Here is a 22,747-nt window from a genome sequence, read left to right as displayed (position 1 = left end):
AGGTATGACTTATTTATGCTGGGACGCAACTTGGCTGTCTCAAAAGGTACTGTTGGGCGCAAATAGGCTATGATCTTTTTTGGTGGGACGCAAATTACCTACTGATAAATCAGACACAAGGAGTATTATGCACCATCAAGAATAAAATTCTACTCAATTTCGACTACCACCTGTAAAATGTTTTAACAAATAATAATGGTGATCAAATATTTTACGTACCATGGATCCATCCGTTCTTCTTTCAGTACAAACCATGTCTTGGTAAAAATGGAAACGATCACGGTAAAAAGAAAATAATTTATTACGCACCTACGCCCAGTATTTACGATATTGTTGAACGGTACGTAAATTGGCCACTAGAGAAATATATTTTTTACAATACGATACGGTTATGACAATGTACGTATACGTACTTATATAACATACAAGGTGATTCTTTTAAGTGGGTACATTAATTATCTCGAAAAGTATTTAGTTTTTTAAAAAAATTTTTTTACATGGTTTCAAGTTGTTAAAAAAACCAATGTTTTTATTAAACAATTATATTTTTAAATATTTTTTATTCTTATCATTATTTAAGTTTTTACTTTTTTGAATGATAACATAGAATTTTTATTTTATTTTCCAAAGCAGAATATTACATTTTGCGGGGTAACCCCGTACCACTTCACACTGCCAATCTAAACTTTAAATACTTATAACTCAAAAACTACTAGCCCTAAATTCGATTTTTATGAATCAAAATACTTAGAAAAATATTCTGCTTTGGAATATGAAATTTAAACTCTATGTTGTCATTCAAAAAAGTAAAAAACTTAAAAAATGATAAGGATAAAAATATTTAAAAATATAATTTTTTAATAAAAACGTTGGTTTTTTAACAACTTGAAACCATGTAAAAAAATATTTTGAAAAAAGTAAATACTTTTCGAGATAATTAGTGTACCCACTTAAAAGAATCACCCTGTATAATAATTATTCTAAATGATAAGATATTACTTATGTATTTCGATATTTTTTTCGAAGTTTTTTCGTGCAATAATCGTTTTTAATTTTTGTTATTACCAAACTATGTCAAGTGTCTGTTCAACGAGAGCATTGATAATAATAAAATTATTATATTTATCCAGTTGGTAACAATACAATTTTATAAACATACATAATATATTAGGTAGGTATATACCTGTACATTTTATACCTATAGATAGTCTATGTAGGAAAATCACCTACCTATGATGATAAAGTCGAAATATTTAATAATAATATACCTTTAATATATTTTGATCCAAAATTTTTATTTTTATTATTATTAATTTACGTTTACCGTTGAATCATTATTAAAAAACCATATTATTTCACTATATGTACCTACATTTTTGTTTGATTAGGTATCTACATTATGTGTAATACACAAATAAGTTTTTAAAAAAGTAAACAGATATACCATAAATATGTTGAAAAATTGTAATTGATAAGTACATAAAAGGTCTTTACATTTGACAAATTTGTCAATATATATATATGTATATGTATAGGTTTGCAAAAGCCTAGAAGATCATAGGCATACAATAATAATAATAAAAATGAGAAAATGTTAATATGATTATTATTTATTATAATACATGTAGGGATACTATTATTAACTTGTAAATTATAATATATATTTTTAGTTTTATTCGGATGTAGCTGATAACAATAATATAACAAGTTTTCTGTTATTAAATATACAACTTAAGATTTAATTTTTATCTGTTTTCATAATTGTAAAATTTCCCAACTAAGGTAAATATTTAAGTTCTTATATATAAATATATACATAGTCATGTACTTAAAGTTAATTAAACATGCAGTTATACCTAGAATAATGTGAGGCACATAATTGATAATTGCAACATTTATACTAGTAGTTACTGGATACTATAGTTAATAGAAGATATAAATGTATAGTTTATAATTGTTACTACCAACGAATTTATTTGAGTAGAAAACATAATTATACGAAATGAAATTAATAAGACTTCATTAATTCCACAATTTGGTCATACGTACCTACAACTCATTATTAAAATAATTATATTATAATACACTGTACACATACAAATATAGTATCATAATTGGTATGTATGTTATATTGATATCGTATTACGAATATACATTATAAATTTATAAATAATAATTATAGTGTTATTAGTTTGAAAAAAATACGAAAACCAATAAAGTTTAGTTATTACTACTACTTATTGATCAAAATCGTTATCATGTATATAATTATGATACCTACTAGCATTATATCGTTATTTATTTCAATGTTTCAATATCTATATAACTATCGGCAGTTATATATGGGTAATTCTATTGTAATACTTAATATGTTATGAATAGTTTTTGTTTAACTTTCCTCCAAAGCCAATGACGGTTTGAAATAATCAATTATATTTATAATAACTTTATATTATTATATTCTCACAAGACTTTTGAAAACGGAAGATTTTATAGTAATACTTATATAATAGGTACCTACTAAATTATCAAAATTAGTATTGAAACAAAATTAAAGAATAATAATATTATGGAAGGAATCATAATATTGTTATAAATAGTTCAAAAATGCTTTAAAGTTTTAATAGCCGTGGCATTATACCAAGGTCGCTCACGTGATTTCCGTTAGCGTATCTAAGTGCGCATGAACAATGAATACAAGAAGACAGAAGTGTTGATGTGATTCATGCAGTAATTCAATTTTAAGGTACAACCTGTGTAGCTTTTATTTATTTAATAATTAATATATTGTTAAAATTCACAATTTTAGAGAGGAATATATGAGCTCTAGTAAGTTTAAAGCACAGTCCTCGGCTCTTATTTGAATCATCACACGTACGTTCGTACTACCTGGACCTACACGAACAAAATTGGAAACTCAAAGCACGAAACACATAAAAATAATATTGGACGTGATGACCACTATGAAAACATAGTATAATATGAAACCATAGTAAGCTATAGTAGACTTTTTAAAATGGCAGACGGCAATTCACCAAGTGTGATCTCTACCTGTTTCCCATTAATTATGCGTTCATCCGAATTCTCAATTTTGGAAAACAAAATATATATAGGATAATAATCCTAATTACATAATTAATTGAAAATTTTATCAAATATATAAAATGCTATCTAATCTATGGTCATTTGTTTTAAAGTTACATCAAAAACCAAAATCGATGTTGTCGAAAAATGAGTGTGCGTAAAAATTCCCGTTTTTTCCTTAATTTTTAGTTTGTTTATCCCGATTATTTAGAAAAGTATTAACCATTTTTCACTTTTGAATCATGGTAAAATCAATACATTCATCGCCCCGCTCAGAATCTAAAAGAACTAAGGACGATAAGTAAATAAGTTTACAGTGGCGTATGCAGGATTTCTCAAGGGTGTGTCATAATATATATGAATTTATAATCTTTTTTTAATCATAGTTTCATAATTTGAAAAGATACTTTAAACTATTTAAGGGAGGCGTCATATCTCCCTGACACTCCCCCCTGCGTACACGTTAGATATAGTTTCACGATAACAGGTTTAAAAAATATAGAAGCGCGCTCTGATAGTTTGAATATTATGTTATTATTAATGAAAATATGTATAATAGCTGATTATACATAATATAACGGATAAAATAAAAAAAAAATAAAAAGATCAGAATTTTAATACAACGTTATTAGAGGGCGAAAAGAGCCTATAGAACCTATGATCATACTCGGTGTATCACGCTGTACCTATAGATGAAGATTTGCAGGGAGTTTAATAAAATATGAGGTGATAATCTAATTTTTTTCTATTCAAAAAAATTAAAATTTAAAATTTGTAAATATAACTCATAAATAAAAAATATAAATATAAATATAACTTTTATTCAAATTGAATTTAATCCAAAATGTTAGGGACGATTTTTTTAAAGCATGCGTGTGAGTCAGGTTATAAATGTGTGCATAATAAATATTATCATTATTATAGTGCGTGTGACTCTGTAAAATAAATAATTTTTCTCCCTCGTGCATTTTTTTATAACGCGCACTGCAATATGATGCATTATTATGACTATTAACTATTTTGGTTTAAACTGAATGTTGATACCTTTAATCATTTTTTTGATAGATGCCGATTGTATTACTAATTACAATTTTAAAATCTAATTTAGAAAGATTTAGGGTTTAGAGTTCCATTTCAAAAATGTGGAAGAGTCATTCTAAAGAAATTTGCATGACGATTTCAAATATATTTTCAGAAGTTGTGTCCAGTGAGGAAATGAATATATGATTATTGGTACAAATATAATAAAATATGTCTATTAAGGTAGAAAACATAGACATGATTTAATCTTCTTAATATCAAAAACTTGGGAATATTTTTTATTTAGAAAGAGATGGATAGAAAATTATTTCATCGTAACATAAAAGTATAAACACAATATATTACATATTTATTTGTTCGTATAATATATTCATAACTATAATACTTCATAAGTATAGGTATGTGCTATAGGTACGTACTTTATTATAAAACAAAACTGAAAACAGTGTACAAGTAAAAGACTCATTCAAAACGTAATTTAAAGGCTAGTAACCTGATTGCAATTTTGGGTTTTCTGTATACTTTTTAATTTTCTTTTCAAACAGTATATCAAACAAATTTATAATAAAAACATAACGACGGGATAGATATTTTTGACACAGTGCAAGAAACTCTATTGTTACGATTCGTATGATATGATTAAATAATGAGTACCTATGTATATATTAAAGATAACTGTATAGATTATACAGTACGACTAAACATAAATATTGTAATATTGTTGATTTGCGATATTTTTTTCGCAGGTAATTCATTTTGTATTTTATACATATTTATTTTAACATTTAAGTCTTTGCTAAAGGGCTGTAAATTTTATTGAAAATCCACTTTTCTTTTTTTAGTTCTTATAGGCATATACATAATTAATTATGTAGATACTACAACTCAAAAAAATAAATTCACTAATCATTTAAAATAATAATATATAATTGTTTAATTTAAGCTTTTAATAAGTCGGAAAAAAATACTAAACGCGATGAGTATATTACAATATAATTAGGTAGGTACTATTAATTTAATACTACACTATATAATACTTATTCAACGTAGGTATACATACCTATTACTAGTGGATAAACTTGAAGGCGAAAAAGACATAATACAATAAAACGTTAAATTACCAAATGAACATAATATAATATTGACCTCAACAATTTTTGTAGGCTAGTATGATCGTTAAATTTAAACGTTTAAAAGGAAGAAAAGGGACTATTAACATTAACATTGAACTTCATCCTACACGGCAGTAGTGCAGTACGCAATATTATAATTGTAATGTTATTCACTGATTATTTGGTATTTTTTTTAGACTTTACATTTATTCACCCTTCTAAGGAGCCAAGAAGGTCATAAACGATTTCATTTGAAACTCCATAACTCGATTTAAACCATACATAAGGACATTTATTTTGTTGAAAGCAATATTTGTATTTGATTGTTTGTATAATATACATTATATTTATAAATTATTTTAATTTCTTAAATAATATAGATTAATTTATGGTATGGTTATTATATATTTTATATATTTTACAATTTACCTGTTTGAATTCATCCAGTTTCAAAAAATATACCTATATAAAAAGTGACATTCGTTTTCGTGTCATTAAGGATTGTATAAATGGGTTTTTCATTATGAATATTTTTGGGTTGTATAAAATATAAAAGTATTTCAAATATTTCTTTATAGGTATACTATTTAATGAAATATATAAATCAAAGTCATTAGAAAGGTATTCAGAAAATTACTATTATTAATTATCCATTAGTAAAATGCGTGATCAAAGCCGTTTGGTGATTTATGTTTTACGATAATTAATGAGTTATATTTTTGGGCCAGACGTTTTTTTCAATTATTTTTCTTAATGGTATTTAGAATAGCTACTCCGAAGATTCTCAGTGAACGTTTTTCGCGGTTTGAATGAGTTCTTAAAGAGATTCAATAATAATAGTAGAACATGTATAAACAAGTAGGCACTTTAAAAATAGTAAATATAATGCAAATAGTACTTTAAAAAGGTCTTTTAAGTTCAATAAAATCCATCGAAGCCATTGGAAAAACTAACAATGATGATTCTCGATAAATTTCAATCAATTCGTAAGTTATTTTTAATAATACGTCATCAAAATTATTCACAATGTACAAATATTTTAAGCCAAAATGAAACTCGTACCTATAGAATTTTTTTTAGCCATTGAGATTTTAAACGTTTGACCAAAATACCATTTCTAAACAGAGCCACTTGTTAAAATTTGGTATTTTTGATGGGTACTTGGTTAATTTTGGAATCTTATATTAGTCATCAAATTTTAGATGTATTGTAGGCAAAAAACGTTAAAACCGGACATTAAAAAAAAAATGAAAACAATTCCATACAATATGAATATCGACAATATTGTTAGCACATAGTGTTTAATTATTTAGTATTTCAATTACTCAATTGTGTATTTTACTTAACCATTACGTTTAAACAATTTAATTAGTTTAGAAGTAGATTAGGTATCTATGTATATACATGTATATAATAACTATGAAAATAGATTTAATCTTCTTTTAATAAATAATTATTGGTTTTAATATAATGCACCTTCGTGAAAATTAAAAACATAGTATACAAGTTATAAGTATCTACTAGTTGTCGAGTTAAGTAATGACAATATAACTGTGTAAGTATAAAAATGTGAATAGGCAATAATAAAAAATTGTAAAAAGTATAGGTATATACTATTATAATAAATTAATGTTAGGCATGCATTTACAAGTACTTAACTCGTGACGTTGCACATTCATGATGTATTAAAATAATAATTTTAAATTAAAACAATAAAAATAACTGACAACATATAAATTTCGTTTTTTTTGGTATTTGAAAAAAATAATGTTGAAATAAAAGTGTATTAAATGTATGAATCATATTAGAACTATTATATTAGGTAACTATTTACTATGGTGATTAAACTCGTTCCTATCTACAATATAATTTATTCAAATATTCGTATGTGATATTGAAAGTATAATTTTGGATGAGATTTTGTTTGAATATTTAAAAAAAAATCTATTTGTTTATTAAAAGTAAAATATTATAAAGAAAAGAAGTAAACTGCTGTGAATATTATCGAATAAGAATAGAAAGTTGAAAAATCAAAATAAAATAATCTACACAACCGCCGTCTATAGTATCAAACGATCAATTAACAGCAGAGAAAACAAAAATATTCTCGTGTAAGGTGTAAAAATTCACAAATGTGTTTTACATTCACATAATAATAATAAATACAAATGTATTATTCCCAACATGACATAGTTAATATTATCAAAATAGGTAACAAAACCATTAGATATAAATTAAGTATACCTATTATTCAAGGTATGGTGCCTATAATAATAACTAATAAGTATCAGTTGGAGTGAATAATGAAATAATAATTATATTGTAAAACCATTGTTAAAACTAAAAATCGTCTTACCATTGTCGTGGGCGAATGGAAAACGTCTGTCGAGGAGCGCATGTCGAACGCGTTGAGTGCGGCCGACTGACGAGGCATGAGACCTGCTGCTGCTGCTTCTCGTGTAGCAGTGACGGCGGTGTAATCCGCGCGAAATCTGTCGGGGAGGCCGCTGACCGTCTGTCTCGAACCACAACAATGTTAAGATTGTTAAATTATTATTATTATTATTATTACGAGCTATATAAGAAGCAAGGTACTATAATACCTATAATAATATTGGGCCGCGACGACGGTGGCCGAGAGCGAGAGACCGCGACGACGTTACGATAGTAAATAATATTATTATAATTGTCGTGTAATTGAATTATGTTTTATACCGATGACAAGCGAACCGGTGACCGTGCGCTTATACCGAGGTATTAGGATCAGGTAGGTACCACAAACGTACACGCGGTAGCTATGCGAACAGAAATCGCGGTCGACTAACGTTACTGCTGCAGGTGCTGCGGTCGTCGAGCAAAATGTACGAAGTATATTAATTTTATTTACCCTACTGACGAGGGCTGTTATATTTGCGCGGGTGATGGATAATAGAGATGATAACTGTTCAAGAGGGGTTGCGAGATGAACAACAGTAATAATATTATTATTAACACGTATTTTTGACGACACGGAACGATCTGAAATGGTGCGCGCGACGGCATTCGCACAGCGTACTGCAGCTGCAAGTGAAAGTAGGTAGGTAATAGGTACCTCGAACACACGCAGGACTGACCCTCCGCTGCTGCTGCCACCGCCACCGACAGGTATTGTGCGTACAATAATAATAATATTATTAAATAATATGTTGTTGTACCTACTCGCCGCGTAAAATAATAATAATAATTTGTGAAACTGTGAAAGTACCCGATGCCCACCCGTGTACAAACATCGTTATACCTATAATCTTATATATTGTATATTTTATTACCCATGTTTAGTGTCTCCGTGGTGCATTAGTGACCAGAGTACCTGTGGCAATAATTATTATAATATTATTAAATTATTATACACAAACAACGACTCAAAGACTACATAAAAAATCATATAAGTGTCAACAGCTTCAATGCACTATCATCTTGAGACATAGGACTGTCTGAAACGTAATTTTTATCTATACAACCTAAATAGGTAGTTTTAAGCTATACCAATTACTTGCCCATTATTTCTTCTTTTTTAATAAACCGCAAACTAGGAATGTCGTTGTTTTTACATTAAAAAATAAAGTTGTATGTATATAGTTTTTCAAAACAAATGTATTATGTTTGTTATTGTAGTCTGTCAGCTGGATAAATTTAAGGAAGGTGGGGTTCGAATTGTTAACTTAAATAACCTCAAAATTATCTAGCTATGAATCCTTTACCTACCTATTCTAGCAGTCTACGATTTTCAAACCATTAACTTTTAAATATTACTATCAATATTACTTCCCAAATGTTGTATTCGTGTAAGCCCAAGTATAAAATAAATAAGATCAACAATATAAATACTCCATTGATGGATAATTTATTATTTATCTGTCACAGAAATAAATTAAAACTTATTACACTAGCTAATTATAAAAACTCAAGTATTATACTATACTATTAATTTAACATAATTGTATACAAAGTTGTGTTATTTAAAAGAGCTATTGTTGTTTTAAATGAAAATTTTTAAAAATAGCATTTATGAATACTTACTTTTTTTAGAGTATTTTAAATAGCTTGTTAAAAATGTTCTAATATTTCTATTAAAAATTTAAAATGCTTTACAAATTACAAAAATGTAGATTAAAACTTTTTAGCTCAAAAGCGTTTATAAAACTTATTAAAAACTGCAATTTGATTCTACACTTAATTATTATGTTAAATTGCGTTTAAAGCGTCAGAATCTAAAAAAACTTTTTTCAAATTATTTTATTTAGTGTTGTATAACCGAAGGTATTGGATATCATCATCTTTCATCACCATCATTACTTAAGGATGTTAAGCCTTTTGATAACGATAATAATATTATTTAAAAATAAAAAGGTTTTTATTTTTACATTTATTAAAAACAGGGAAAGTAGTTAAATGCTCAACTGTATAGTTATAATAGGTTTCGTGGCTCGTGGGTACCTCTTCATTGAGCTAGCCACTGTAATGTATGTGTTCAATTTTAATCCAACGATAATAATTATTACATATCAAGCGAAGAAGGTGATAGGCTATATTAGTACAGTATATTAATAAATAATAATTTATTTTATTATTAGTAGTAGTCTGATATACAACAAGTTGTTGGTGAATTAATTTTTGCCGAAAATATTGAATTTATTATTTTACGAATATTGAATTGTTATAATAACATATAATATGTATTTTCATATAATTATATTATGTTAGACATTGTATCGTTATTGTATTGTATTGTTATTAACTTTTGAGTCAATACTACCTTATTACCATAGAATGGTGGGAATAAATTCGTAATACAAATAGGAAACAGCGCAAACATTTTCTAAATATTTTGAAAATTTCATTGTTGTAAAAAAAAAATGTAATCTTCGTATAAATATTTGTATAAAATATAAAGGTATAAATGCGATAAACGATAAAAAAATTAGTTATTCTTTGTTTAAATATATTGTAATTTCATCGAAATTTCAACTAAAAGTGTCTGTGAAAAGAATATGTATTTATTCATATTTGGTTCTATAATTAATTATTGAGGAACCTTGTTATACATTTACGATCCTTAGTTATAAACATTTAAAATTGAATGCATTTTTAACTATAAATAATAATAATAATAATAATAATAATAATAAAATAATTTACCAATAAGTTTCATAATATAGATGAATTTTGTCAAAATTTTAACTAAAAAACTTATGAAAACCAACTTCTATGTTATATTTAATTCATATAAACAGCTATAATGATATTGACGATACCTATTGTACAAGTTCATGACAATAATAATTATTGTTACAAGTATTAACTTTTGATAAAAATTAAATCATGCTGTATACAATGGTTTTAAATGTTAATAATCAAATATGTACAATGCGCATTATATACTTTTATTTTATAAATCGATGTCAGTAATACAACTAGGTAGTGTGTAATTAGACGAATGGGCCGAATGGCAGAAGATGTATTTTTAACAAAATATTAATTAATTTGAGAGTTCCACAATCACTCTAATATATTGGTCATACCTGAAGGCTGAGTTAATGATATCATTTTAAAGAAATAATCAACTCATTTTGAACTGAGTTAAATAAATTGGTTTTTTGATTTTTCCCTTGATCGACTTTAAACATTTAGTGTTACTGTTATAACTTGTAGACGTTCTTAACGCTGACTTAACTAATCTAGTTCAAGTTATTTTTCATTAAATTACTAACCTTTAAGTACTTATATGACGTATGCGCTTACGTATAAGTTTTCTTGTCTAGTTTCCGGTTGACATTCGACACTATAATATACGAACAACAAAATTGTTTAGTATTCGTGATAATTTTTTTATATAGCTGAGAAATTAAAAAATATTTGCAAAACACTTTTTTATGTGTACCTACCTATGGCTACGATGAGAATTATTCAATCGAATTTTTTAGTAATTTTTGTCACACTAACTTTGTAAATGTTAACTTATAATACATTTTTTAGTTAGGAGATGAACTGAGGTTTTATATGATTTTGTGAGGGGGAGAGGTGTTAAAAAAATTAGAAAATATTCGTAATTTTGACAAATTTTGTACAATGTTAACTTTAGAATGAAGGCTTATAAAAATATCGTGTGGCATAGTAGTTGTACCTATTTACTATTCAGTCCCGAAAGTTCTGATGCAATCATCGGGGATGTCACTAATTGTTAGATGTTTGACTATATCCGGGTTTTTAGTGACAAATTCTCGTCACACATACACGTGTTCTAACCAACTACTGTGCCCTCCCCCGCTGTAACAAAACTATTAAATATACAAACAATTAATGACTAGACGTGATTGTAAAAAAAAATCGTACTTAAGTTATCTTTAGAAGTTTATACCATTTACTAAAATAACTATAATTCAATTATTTAGATTTTAAATTCTGAACGTATAATAGTGAATTGTATGAACAATGATATACATTTTATTCTGTCTATCATCATTTATCAATATTTGAATCAGTAAAAATGGTCTGATTTTTGAGATCAGTATCTTTTAGGATGAAAATAATTAATCTAATTGGTGCATTCGAGAGGTAGGAATTGAAAATTTCAGTAGTTTTCGTAAACGTCGGGATAGACAGAACAAAATTTAAAAATTCGTGAACATAGATACATTTTCATTCAATAGTTATACAACCTTTTCCCATACATAATAATATAGTCAAAACATTTTGTCTCTTTTTAAGCTATTTATAGCCCTGGGTAATTATGTATAATAATATACGAATTTTATTAATATTTTTTAAATTATTATCGATAGAAACTTTTTGATTTCGTAAAAAAGCTTGAAAATTTAATGATCCTCATAAGTTTCATTAATGGAAGTTCAAATATACTAAACATACATACGTACAACTTTTTAAAAATATATTTAAATTTGAAAAAAATGTTGATCACATGTTGCAAATTATTTTCCACTTAGAAATTCTTAAAAGTTTTTCTTTTTATAGTTAACATTAAACATTTTTATAGAATATTCTTCTTTTAATATAAAAACAAAAGTTTAATGTAATGCTTTATTATTTATATAAGTATGATAGGAAGACATAACGTCACAGCTCAACATCGTTATTCATATGCAATAACATATTACTTTATTCAAATATAATATTTCCATTACAATGGTGTGTCTGCCTACTGTACAGCAGATTGGTACCTACTTGTTCAATTTTTTTTATCAGAGATTTTCAAATTATATAGAGAATAGATACCCCCAAGAGCATAAATTATAATTGTGAATTTGTAGTGATCAAATAGTGCATGTTTAAAAATCAGCCAAACACCATCTCCCTTGATAAAATCAAATAACCACCACTGGTTTTAATCATAATTATTGGGAAATTGTTTAATTGTTTTATATCATTCTTTTTGAAGTAATAATTACTTAAATTTTGTCATAAACCAGTTTTACGTAAAAAACAAAAGTTTTCCTTATTTTATTATGTAATGATTATGAAAAATACTGGTATATTTTTAAATAAGATTTCCCTTTCTTCCAATGTTTTAACTAAATTAAAATTGCAACCAGCAATCAAATACAATGTTGAAACTTCAAAAATAATTTTACAAAAAAAAATAAAAATATATTTACACATCATTGTAAAATTAGTATACACCACACCACCCATAATCTAAAATGGTTAATAATAAGTATTGTAAAAATTTAAAAATATTATAACAAGAATAAACATTAGTGCTTATATGCTTGGACAACATACATTTAAAATTAAAATATACCGTCTATATTATGAAAAAATATTAATAGCGAGGATACTTAAAATATATCCAGTAATTTATTTATTATTAAAAAAGCGGGAAAGTGGATGTCGCTCTGCTGTACAGTAAGTTACTGTAATGGATGGGATTAAATTTGAATCCAATGATATTATATCATTGTATACGAACAACGATTCTGAGCGAAAACGGTTTATCTGTCTAGGATATGTTATAGAATATAGATTATTAAAAATTTTCAAATCTTAGATTTAAAATAAATTTTTTTTATGAGTTTCTAGCTTAAAATAATTTGCGAATTTTCGTGATTTTTACGTGTGTTGTCAAAATTAAAATTTGATTGCTTTTAAAAAAAATTGTGACTATGAATTTATTTTATTTTTCAACTGCTATTATAACAATATGTTAAGAGACTTGTACTAAATTTTCAAGCTTTTTTGTCTAACAAATACATTTTTATTAATATTAATTTAAAAAAAAACTAATAATGATCGAAAATTGCAAATACCTATGAATAGTTCAACTTAAGTCGAAAATTTTTGAAAATTGCATGGTGGATAGAATATACTTATATAAACGTTCGGTGAAAATTTAATTTATCTATGGTCATTTGTTTTAACGTCACATCATAACCAAAATTTTATCGAAAACTGATTGTGTGTAAAATTTCCCGTTTTCCCCTTAATTTTTAGTTTGTTTATCCCTATTATTTAGAAATTTAATATTAATTTTTTTTTACTTTTGACCCCCCAAAGTAGCAACTAGATTCACTTTCTGATCGAACGAGGTACTGAAGTCAAAAATCGAAGCACTTTTACTGCCCCAAAACGTGTGACAGACACACACAAAAAAAACACACACACACACATCATGGAAAATCAATACATTCATCGCTCTGCTCAGAATCTAAAATAGAATCATTTTATCAATCAATAGTAATTATTATTAAATTGTCTCCATTAATTAGCATAATTTGTTTTAGTACAATAATTGAGTATATATTGTCAATGGTATAATCATCATATTCCTAACAATACCTTTTGTAGTTGGTACCAGGTACTATATAGTGTTTTGGATAGGAAGTGCAGGTCACTTACATTGGATTATTTTAGCCTCCCCCCCCCTAAAAATATAGCCAAATGTCCACCTATGTAATGGACAGACTTCGGAAGGTGCATGATGAAAAAAAAATTGATTTCATATTTTTTCATATTGTGGTTAGTACTAAATTCACCCCGTATTCGGAGTTTTACCAAAACCACAGTGTAGGTGCCCACTCTGAACTATACGCGTAATAAATAATGAATTATTTATAAAAAATTGTTTGTAGTGCAGCAGTGGGATTAAGAATAGAATGTCGCAACCATATAGCATTTTATATTTTGAAATTCTGTGTACCTTACAATATCAATCGTATGGAAAAAAAATTTTCCCATCATTATAAAACGAAAATTGACTCAGAAAACTAGTCACGTTATAAAAAATTATCCTTATGATATTTATATATTTATAATAATATATTTGCGATGTAAGCAAACGGCGGCGACCGGTCTTGGCATGTGTGAAAATTTTAACTGTATGTTTTCAAGCACGAACATCCTTGTTATTTTATATGCGATAGAAATAATAAACAGGAAATTTTACTCTGATCGAAAGGTGTTTTTTTTTCACCTCGCTATTATACACTGTTTACCGCTTTGCCATAACCTGTATAGATAATGATATTAGTATCTTCGCTGCAGTATTATACAACATTTATACAATTCGTATTACATATTATATGTAGGTAAATGTCAAGGTAAATGTTTTAATTGAGTAGTCGATTTTTATATTAAAAATCAAAAAATTGATGGGGATTTTTACTTATGAAAATTATGATCACACGAGAGTTAGATACATTTTTTTTCCATGTAAAGTTCTTCTTAAGTAAATGTGCAGTTACCTACTTTAATATCTATAATATAACAAATAGATTCCGCATCAATTCATCGCAAGAAAGATCGGCGCCGACGTTTCATCGCGCATGCTTCTTAATCACGAAATTTTTTAACGTGACTACCTATCATTATCGTGGACCATGGTCAAATTTTTATCGTGATTATTACCATGTCGTTCATTAAAATAAATATCACTGTGCTTCATACTATTGAGAGATTATTCACCGTTGTAGACAAAGGTGCGTTAACTATTAACTGTGATATTACGTTTATAATATACATATAATTTTTAACAATAAAATTATAAAAGACGGTTTCAAAAATTAAATACTGTCTATAATATTTCACGACATATTATATTATTAGTTATAATAACCGTTGATAGTGCAATTGTATGATATAATAGCAAATTACCTATAGATTACCTATCCATCGTTAATTCATCGCAGTATAAATGCATTAAATAGTTACCTTAAAAACCCGTTATTTTTTTTACTCATCCTCGTCGTTAAATCATAGCTGTACCACAGATTATATAAAATAATAATAAAATATATAACAATATATTATTATTGTTTTGTATAATTTTTGATTGTACCTACGATTAATCAAATATATTCTAAATAAGTATATAATATAATTATTGATTTATGAATATTTTTCAACCATCTTCGTTGATATAATTGTATAACCCGTCTATTTCATCTTGGCACTCAACCGTTGTGGTATAAAAAATAAAATAGTACCTATAGGTCCAATAAGTATATATTTTTATATATATTTTCAATTTTGGCTGCCAAGTGACAAGCCAAGATGTATAGGTAAACTTTTATTTGATTTTTTTTGATTTAAATTTAATAATAATACATTGATTTCATGATTTTTATATTTTGCATGGTACCCACCTATAATTGTTCTATGATTTACATTAAGATTTTTAATTTTTTGTTTTAGTTTCAGTTTTAAGATATCATCTTAATATTTTACTATTTTTTAATTGCTTTATTATTTTCAATATCGATTAATTTTTAATTTTTAAATGAACTCTAGATTCGCATTGTATTTTACATTCCAATTAGCATTTGCAGAAGTTCAAATTCACTGTTGTTCTTACCATTTTTATCAATTCTTATGAAGAGGAATTCAGCAAGTACCATGTATTAAAACTATAGTTTTGTGTAGTGCTTTTAACAATTAATCTTAACATTCTTTACACTAATATTGGACATTTTAACAGTCATTATCACAAAAGCCGGAAAACGATACCAATTAAATAATTTTTTCTTTATATAATTTGATCTAACATTTTTGAAAGATTTTAAAGTATTTTAGATTTTAAGCAATGTAAAATTCGGATTTTTTACGTTATAGTGGAATGCAATAAATATTTATCAGTCCTTCCATCTTATGACCATCTCATAGGACATAGATTAAGAAATGCCAGCAATTGCAGACTGTTTATCAATCATTGTTGACTACTATTAGTTAGTCATCTACAAATTAATCTACGAGATATGTACAATGTGGTATGTTACACACTTTTAAGACGAAGATGACAAATGTCAATGTAACGTCACCTTAAAACAATGATAGATTTTTATTTTATTTAATAAGAGACATATCCAATTTATAGCTTTTAATCGATTTGTAGTTGTCCTTGTCTACTTTTATTTGATGTTGCATAGAAATTTCAACATGAACTTATGAACTATAAAGTCACTGTGTTATGACTTATAAAGTCAAGTACCAACCTATTAATGTGTATTGGTATAGGTAACTACTGATGATAAAATTATTATTGCTCGTGACTTTAACGATTATAGTAGGTATTTTAAAAATGTATACAGGTGTACAACAGCATTCAAATGTGTGAAATTATAAATTTATAAATGCAGATTGGTACAAATCTACAATATCATAATTTAGGTAACTATACTAAATGTGTTTTTTGTTTGCACATCATTATTCATTAGTCATTAGTTTATGATGGCATATTAAATTATTAATGATATGACGTTATGTAGCCAATAAATTAGTTGCAATAATAATAATATGTAATACTAATAATTAATATACCTACTTATCAGGCCCGTATACAAGGAGGTGGTAGGGGTTCACCCCCTCCGAAATTTATAAAGTCGGTATATATTTATAATATAACAAAAACTAACTACTATTATTACCTCAAGTTCGTTTGTAATTTCCTTGTACATTACAGAAAAATCATTTGCTATAACACTGCCTCTATGTAAATCTTTACAACAAATAAATGTAGATTTATCCGAGTGTTATGAATATATCAATACCTAACTGTTTGCAAGTTATTAATTCGATTCATGAAAATAGTAAGGAAGAAAAACACACAAATTATTTTTAGATGTCGAAAATGTATTAAGCTTAGTAGATGAAACGGTTAAAACGCCACGATTAATCAGGCAATCTATCTATTGTAACAATATTCCAGCAAATTAACCAGAACAGTGCTATATAGGAGATCAATTTTTTTTGCCATTTTTAAACTTTTTCAAAAGTCAATTTATTGAAAGATTTATAGGTAAAAAACAATTACATTATTTCTGGTTTGCAAGATTTGATTCTATGTTTTTTAGTTAAATTAAATCCAAGTATCAATGAGTTTAAAAAATGGATTGATTTTTACAAAAGCTTTATACCGACTTATGAAACTTTTGAATCAGAATTGAAGATGTAGGTGGAAAAATGGAAATCGGTACCCGATAATGTACTTCCTTAATCTGCAATCTGTACTTTAGACGTCATGGCGAAGGACCTTTATCCAAAAATTTGGTGTTTAATATCCATACTTGCAACACTTCCGGCGTTGAGTTCATCTGCAGAACGTTCTTTTTAATGCATATTAACGTTATATAAATAAATATTAAAGAAATAATCAATACATTTTCAAAAATTCCTCGTAAAGATGACTTTGTTTTATGAATTAAAATTGTAGGTATTAAATCATTTTTTTTAGATTATTTATAATATACCTATACCTACATAATACATTATATTATTATTTATCTCACTTGGGATACCTATGTACCTACTTACTTACAGCTAGTAAAAAATATGTAGATAATAATATTATTTAGTTACCTAGTCCTGTTTTCAAATTATTCATGCATGACATCAAGACTGGGTGTTATTCACAAAACGTACAACAGAATGAAATACTTACGGAAATCATATTAATTGACATTGGTATAATCTGTGATAGTATAACAGTATTAATTGTTAATACTGCGCAGGTTGCAGACACTTGTCACTCATCGTCACGCATCGCTTAACTTGACGCAAGGTTGTGTCATTTCTGTGTAAATGAATTATTTTAATTTCGAAAGCGAATAATAAATCATAGGTATTTGCATTGGGGAAAAAACTGCTCTCTCACTGTGAATCTTTTGGTATTGAATTAGTATATTGCAGAATAATTTTTATGACGTTTTCAGTGATTTTTCATAGCTGTTCTGGCCCTAAAAAAATACTACGATACGGCAATTTTTAATACTACGGATTTAGTTGAAAAAAAAACAAAATTCGTAGATATTTTACATGCTGATTACTTTATAAAATGAATTCAAATTATTATTATTTATCATTATGTAGGAATTATGGAGGTAAATTTAGGTTGGCGCAATGTTGATTTGCCTAATTATTTTCAATTAGATTTTAGTATTTTACAAATGATTATTCTTTTTTTTTTCAATTTAAATTATCTTTTTTAGATAATTACAGTGTTGTTGAATATTGTGGTTTCTTCCACTTCATTACGACTATATGAGGCGGGTCCAAGAAAAATTTTGTTTTAGTTCTTAATAATTAGCTATGGGCTATAATTTAAGTACTGATGAACAATAGTATAAACCTTTTTGCTATAATATTACATTTTAAATGTTGATTGAAAACCAATTTGTGTATACAAATTATAAAACAATTACACTTTTGGTATAAACTTTTAACGATTGCAGGATAAATGTTGAATATAATAATTGTTAAATGTATATTATCAAAACCATACAACCAACTAAAGAATAACTGCACTACAGTTTTACCACACGATTTGGAGAATGTCTTCCCTTATTTTAAATTTTTATTTTTTACCTTAATATATAATCACCAATTTCAACCAACCTTCTTCAATGGAGGAAGCACTTGGACAACACATGCAACAACTACCTGATCCATATCTTCTTCAAATCCATTGGTATCGACACAAAAATTTAAATATTAAGCTAAATCTATGGATAGAAAATATAATATAAACATATAATACTTCATCACTTAATTTTTAACCATGTAACGTACAATCATAACTAATAAAGTATCTATTAATAATAGTGTATCTACAATCGTAGGCTAATGACCTATAGCTGTAGCTGTTGAAATCTTATTCTCAATAAAAAAAAAAAGTAATCACCAACCTCTCACACTGCAGCAAAGTACTCGATAGGTACCTACTTAAAAGTAACACTCGACTGATAACTGTCACGTCAAGACTACACGTAAAAAACTAAAAGGAAACTATTAAACGACAAAAGCAGGGGATTACATTAACTCCTATAGTAACATCCAAACGTGTCAATTTAAATTATAAACTACTTATCTTTAAAAGCTCTTCCGAAACCCATTATTGTGAACCTATTACCTATAAGGCTATAACCCTATATGGGTTTCGGGCTTGGTGAAACAATCGAATATTATAATATGTTACAACCTTACAAACTCCAGAAATTAAAATCCATTACACTTCAGCAAATCTCAAAAGATTCTTCCTGCGTAACTTTAATACACATCAAAGGCACCTTGTATTCCTTTTGTTTCAATGTATAAGATAATCACCTATATAATTGCCGTTTATCAAAACGTATTAATGTATTATATCCAACCAAATTAGTTAGGTAGCTTTAAGCAACGCTAGTATCATGGTCTAAATAAAATAACTCAGAAAATATGATGCATTGATGCCATTTAATATAATAGAGTGTGTAAGTTCCACTCTGGGGAAGTAAAACTTCTTTAATTAAATAAATATATTTATTATATATAATTAATATATTATTATATATAATAATATTAATATATTATATATATTAATTAATATATTTATTATATTCATACACCGTTTCATTTTTCGTGACGATTTTTTCTCCATCCATACCTCAAGAAAGAAGTTTTACTTCAATAATAATAAATTAAATTAGCTTAAGATAGTTGTGCACGGAGAGAGGAATTAACAATGGCCATACAAATTGGTGATTCGCTCAACCACCCACTATCTGGTACTCTACTGCAAAAACGCCTAAAGAAAAAATGTTCCGAACTCATGAATGATGTCCGTGGTAAAATTTTGTAAAATTAAGTGTCCGTCGTAAAATACAAAATAATTTTTAGTTTCCAAAAAATGACAGATTCTAAATGAAATACAACAGGAATATAAATTAGTTTAGCTAAATCAAAAAGAAATTGGACAGCATCCACCAAAAAAATTTAGACATTTTGATTAAAATCTGATTGTTTAGATTATAAAAATTATGAAAGAAAGTAGTACCTATCTATGCCGTATGGACAATAATTTTAAGTGTTTACAATTAGTGCAAATTATGTGTTTATGTATTAATAGTACGATTTTTAGATTCTGAGCGGAGCGAGGAATGTATTGATTTTACCATGATATGTGTTTTTTTTTGTTTGTCTGTCATCACGTTTTGGGACAGTAAAAGCACTTCGATTTTCGACTTCAGTACCTCGTTCGATTAGAAAGTGAATCTAGTTTGAGGGATCAAAAGTAAAAAATTCTTAATATTTTTCTAAATAAAAGGGATAAACAAACTAAAAATTAAAGGAAAAACGGGAAATTTTACACACAATCAGTTTTCGACAAAATTTTGGTTTTTGATGTAACTTTAAAACAAATGACCATATATAAATAAAATTTTCACCGAACGTTTATATAAGTATATGTTATCCTTATCCATCATGTAATTTTCAAAAAAATGTCGACTTAAGTTGAACTATTTTTATAGGCATATGCAATTTTCGATCATTATTAGTTTCTTTTAAATTAATATTGATAAAAATGTATTTGTTGAGTAGAAAAGCTTTAAAATGTAATACAAGATTCCTAACATATTGTTACAATAGCAGTTGAAAAGTAAAATAAATTTATAGTCACAATTTTTTTTTTTTATAGGTAAGCATTCAAAGTCTGAATTTTGACAAAATCTCGTACGTGAAAATCCTGAAAATTTGCAAATTATTTTAAGCTAGAAATTCATAAAAAATGTTCTTTTTAAATCTAAGACTTGAAAATTTTTAATTATCTATAATATTTCCTAGACCAGGGGTCGGGAACCTTTTCGTAGGAAAGAGCCATTTTTTCAAAAAAATACAAAACTATGATATCCAGGAGCCACACTGCAGGTTTGAACAACCTTTTTTTAGTAGGCAATAAAAACATAATAATACGTCTTAAATTTAGAAAATATGGAAAACTTTATTTCATTAATTCATTATTATTTATATTTATATTATTATTATTATTATTATTGTTTATACAAATATAATATTATTTAGTATAATATAATTTATATTTTACGGATATCGATATATTGATAATCATCCAAAGAGCCGCAGGTTGCTAATTAAAGAGCCACATGCGGCTCCGGAGCCGCAGGTTCCCGACCCCTATCCTAGACAGATAAACCGTCTCCGCTCAGAATCATTTTTCGTATACAATGATATCATATCATTTTATTCAAATTTAATTCCATCCATTACAGTAACTCACTTGTAACCTACTGTACAGCAGATCGACATCCACGACTTACCCGCTTTTTTTCTTCTGAAAACCAAGAATTATATTATAAATGTTTTAATAAAAACATAGTAGGTAAAAATAATTTTTATTAATATTAATTATCTGAACTTTTAAGAAATAACTTTACTTAATGTTTATTTTTCAAAATAGAATTCAACGTTGAAGTACATTTTTTATGTAAAATATGTGACATGTGTATGGTAATCTTAGATTACTAATCTATAATTTCGAAATTAAGTGATCACCTACACATTTATTATATTCTTGATTTTAAATGACTTAAAAAAAAAATAAAAATTATTCACCACCGATTTTTACTTATAGGTTCATATCTGAATACTAATACGTGACGGTTTGTTGTATTTATTGCAAGCTATATATTATTTAAGTACAGATAGACGTGTAGACAGCATTATTTTTAGAGAGGTGTTTTAAATTTAAATTTAACTTGTATATATAAATTGTATACACTCCCCATTGTAGGCGCATAAATTTTATATAATATATAAATATATAATATCATTAAATATAAAATAGATGTACCAGGTACCTATATGATAATATTGATTATGTAATTTTTTATGTATACTTGAAGCAGTTGGTATTTTGGTAAGTATATTTTTTGATAAGAGTTTTGGTATTACAACACTAAAACATACCCCTGTCACTGAGTATAGACTAAAAACAATGAGGAAAATAATAATAATTTTGTAACATTCAACAGCAACGCAAAAGAATTGTTGACAAAATATTTCTTGGTAAAAAAATTGAGACGCTCAATATTTTGTGTAGGTATAACTTATAATATTATATATTATATATTATGTTCTATAAATATACTTATTAGCTGATTTGTGAATTTTAAATAATATGTGAATAGTAAACAATTGGTTCCAGGGTTATAATATATAGTGTACCTACCCGAACTATTATTATTTATGTA

The 22,747-nt window shown here is 26.6% G+C and overlaps 1 protein-coding gene across 4 annotated transcripts in view; it reads right to left on the bottom strand.

Moving 5' to 3' along the window:
- LOC107169558 (venom dipeptidyl peptidase 4-like) overlaps nucleotides 1-8,300 on the bottom strand; it is a 74,594-nt gene extending 66,294 nt beyond the window's left edge. The window contains exons 1-2 of one of the 4 annotated variants that reach the window (XM_089216000.1): nucleotides 7,841-8,300; nucleotides 7,594-7,756 (exon numbers count right to left, since the gene is read on the bottom strand). In XM_089216000.1, coding sequence (XP_089072126.1) covers nucleotides 7,594-7,671 — 78 coding nt within the window. In that variant the 5' untranslated portion in view covers nucleotides 7,672-7,756; nucleotides 7,841-8,300. Of the gene's footprint in view, nucleotides 1-219; nucleotides 359-7,593; nucleotides 7,805-7,840 lie in introns of those variants that run through there. The other 3 variants (XM_089215999.1, XM_089216001.1, XM_089216002.1) reach the window with 3 other exon arrangements.
- Between the last annotated feature and the right edge of the window lie 14,447 nt (nucleotides 8,301-22,747).

Source organism: Diuraphis noxia, unplaced genomic scaffold (genome assembly GCF_037042655.1).
Source record: "Diuraphis noxia isolate RWA-SAM2 unplaced genomic scaffold, SU_Dnox_SAM2 contig0001, whole genome shotgun sequence".
In the NCBI taxonomy this organism is placed as follows: domain Eukaryota; kingdom Metazoa; phylum Arthropoda; class Insecta; order Hemiptera; family Aphididae; genus Diuraphis; species Diuraphis noxia.
This window is presented reverse-complemented; position numbering and strand designations above follow the sequence as displayed.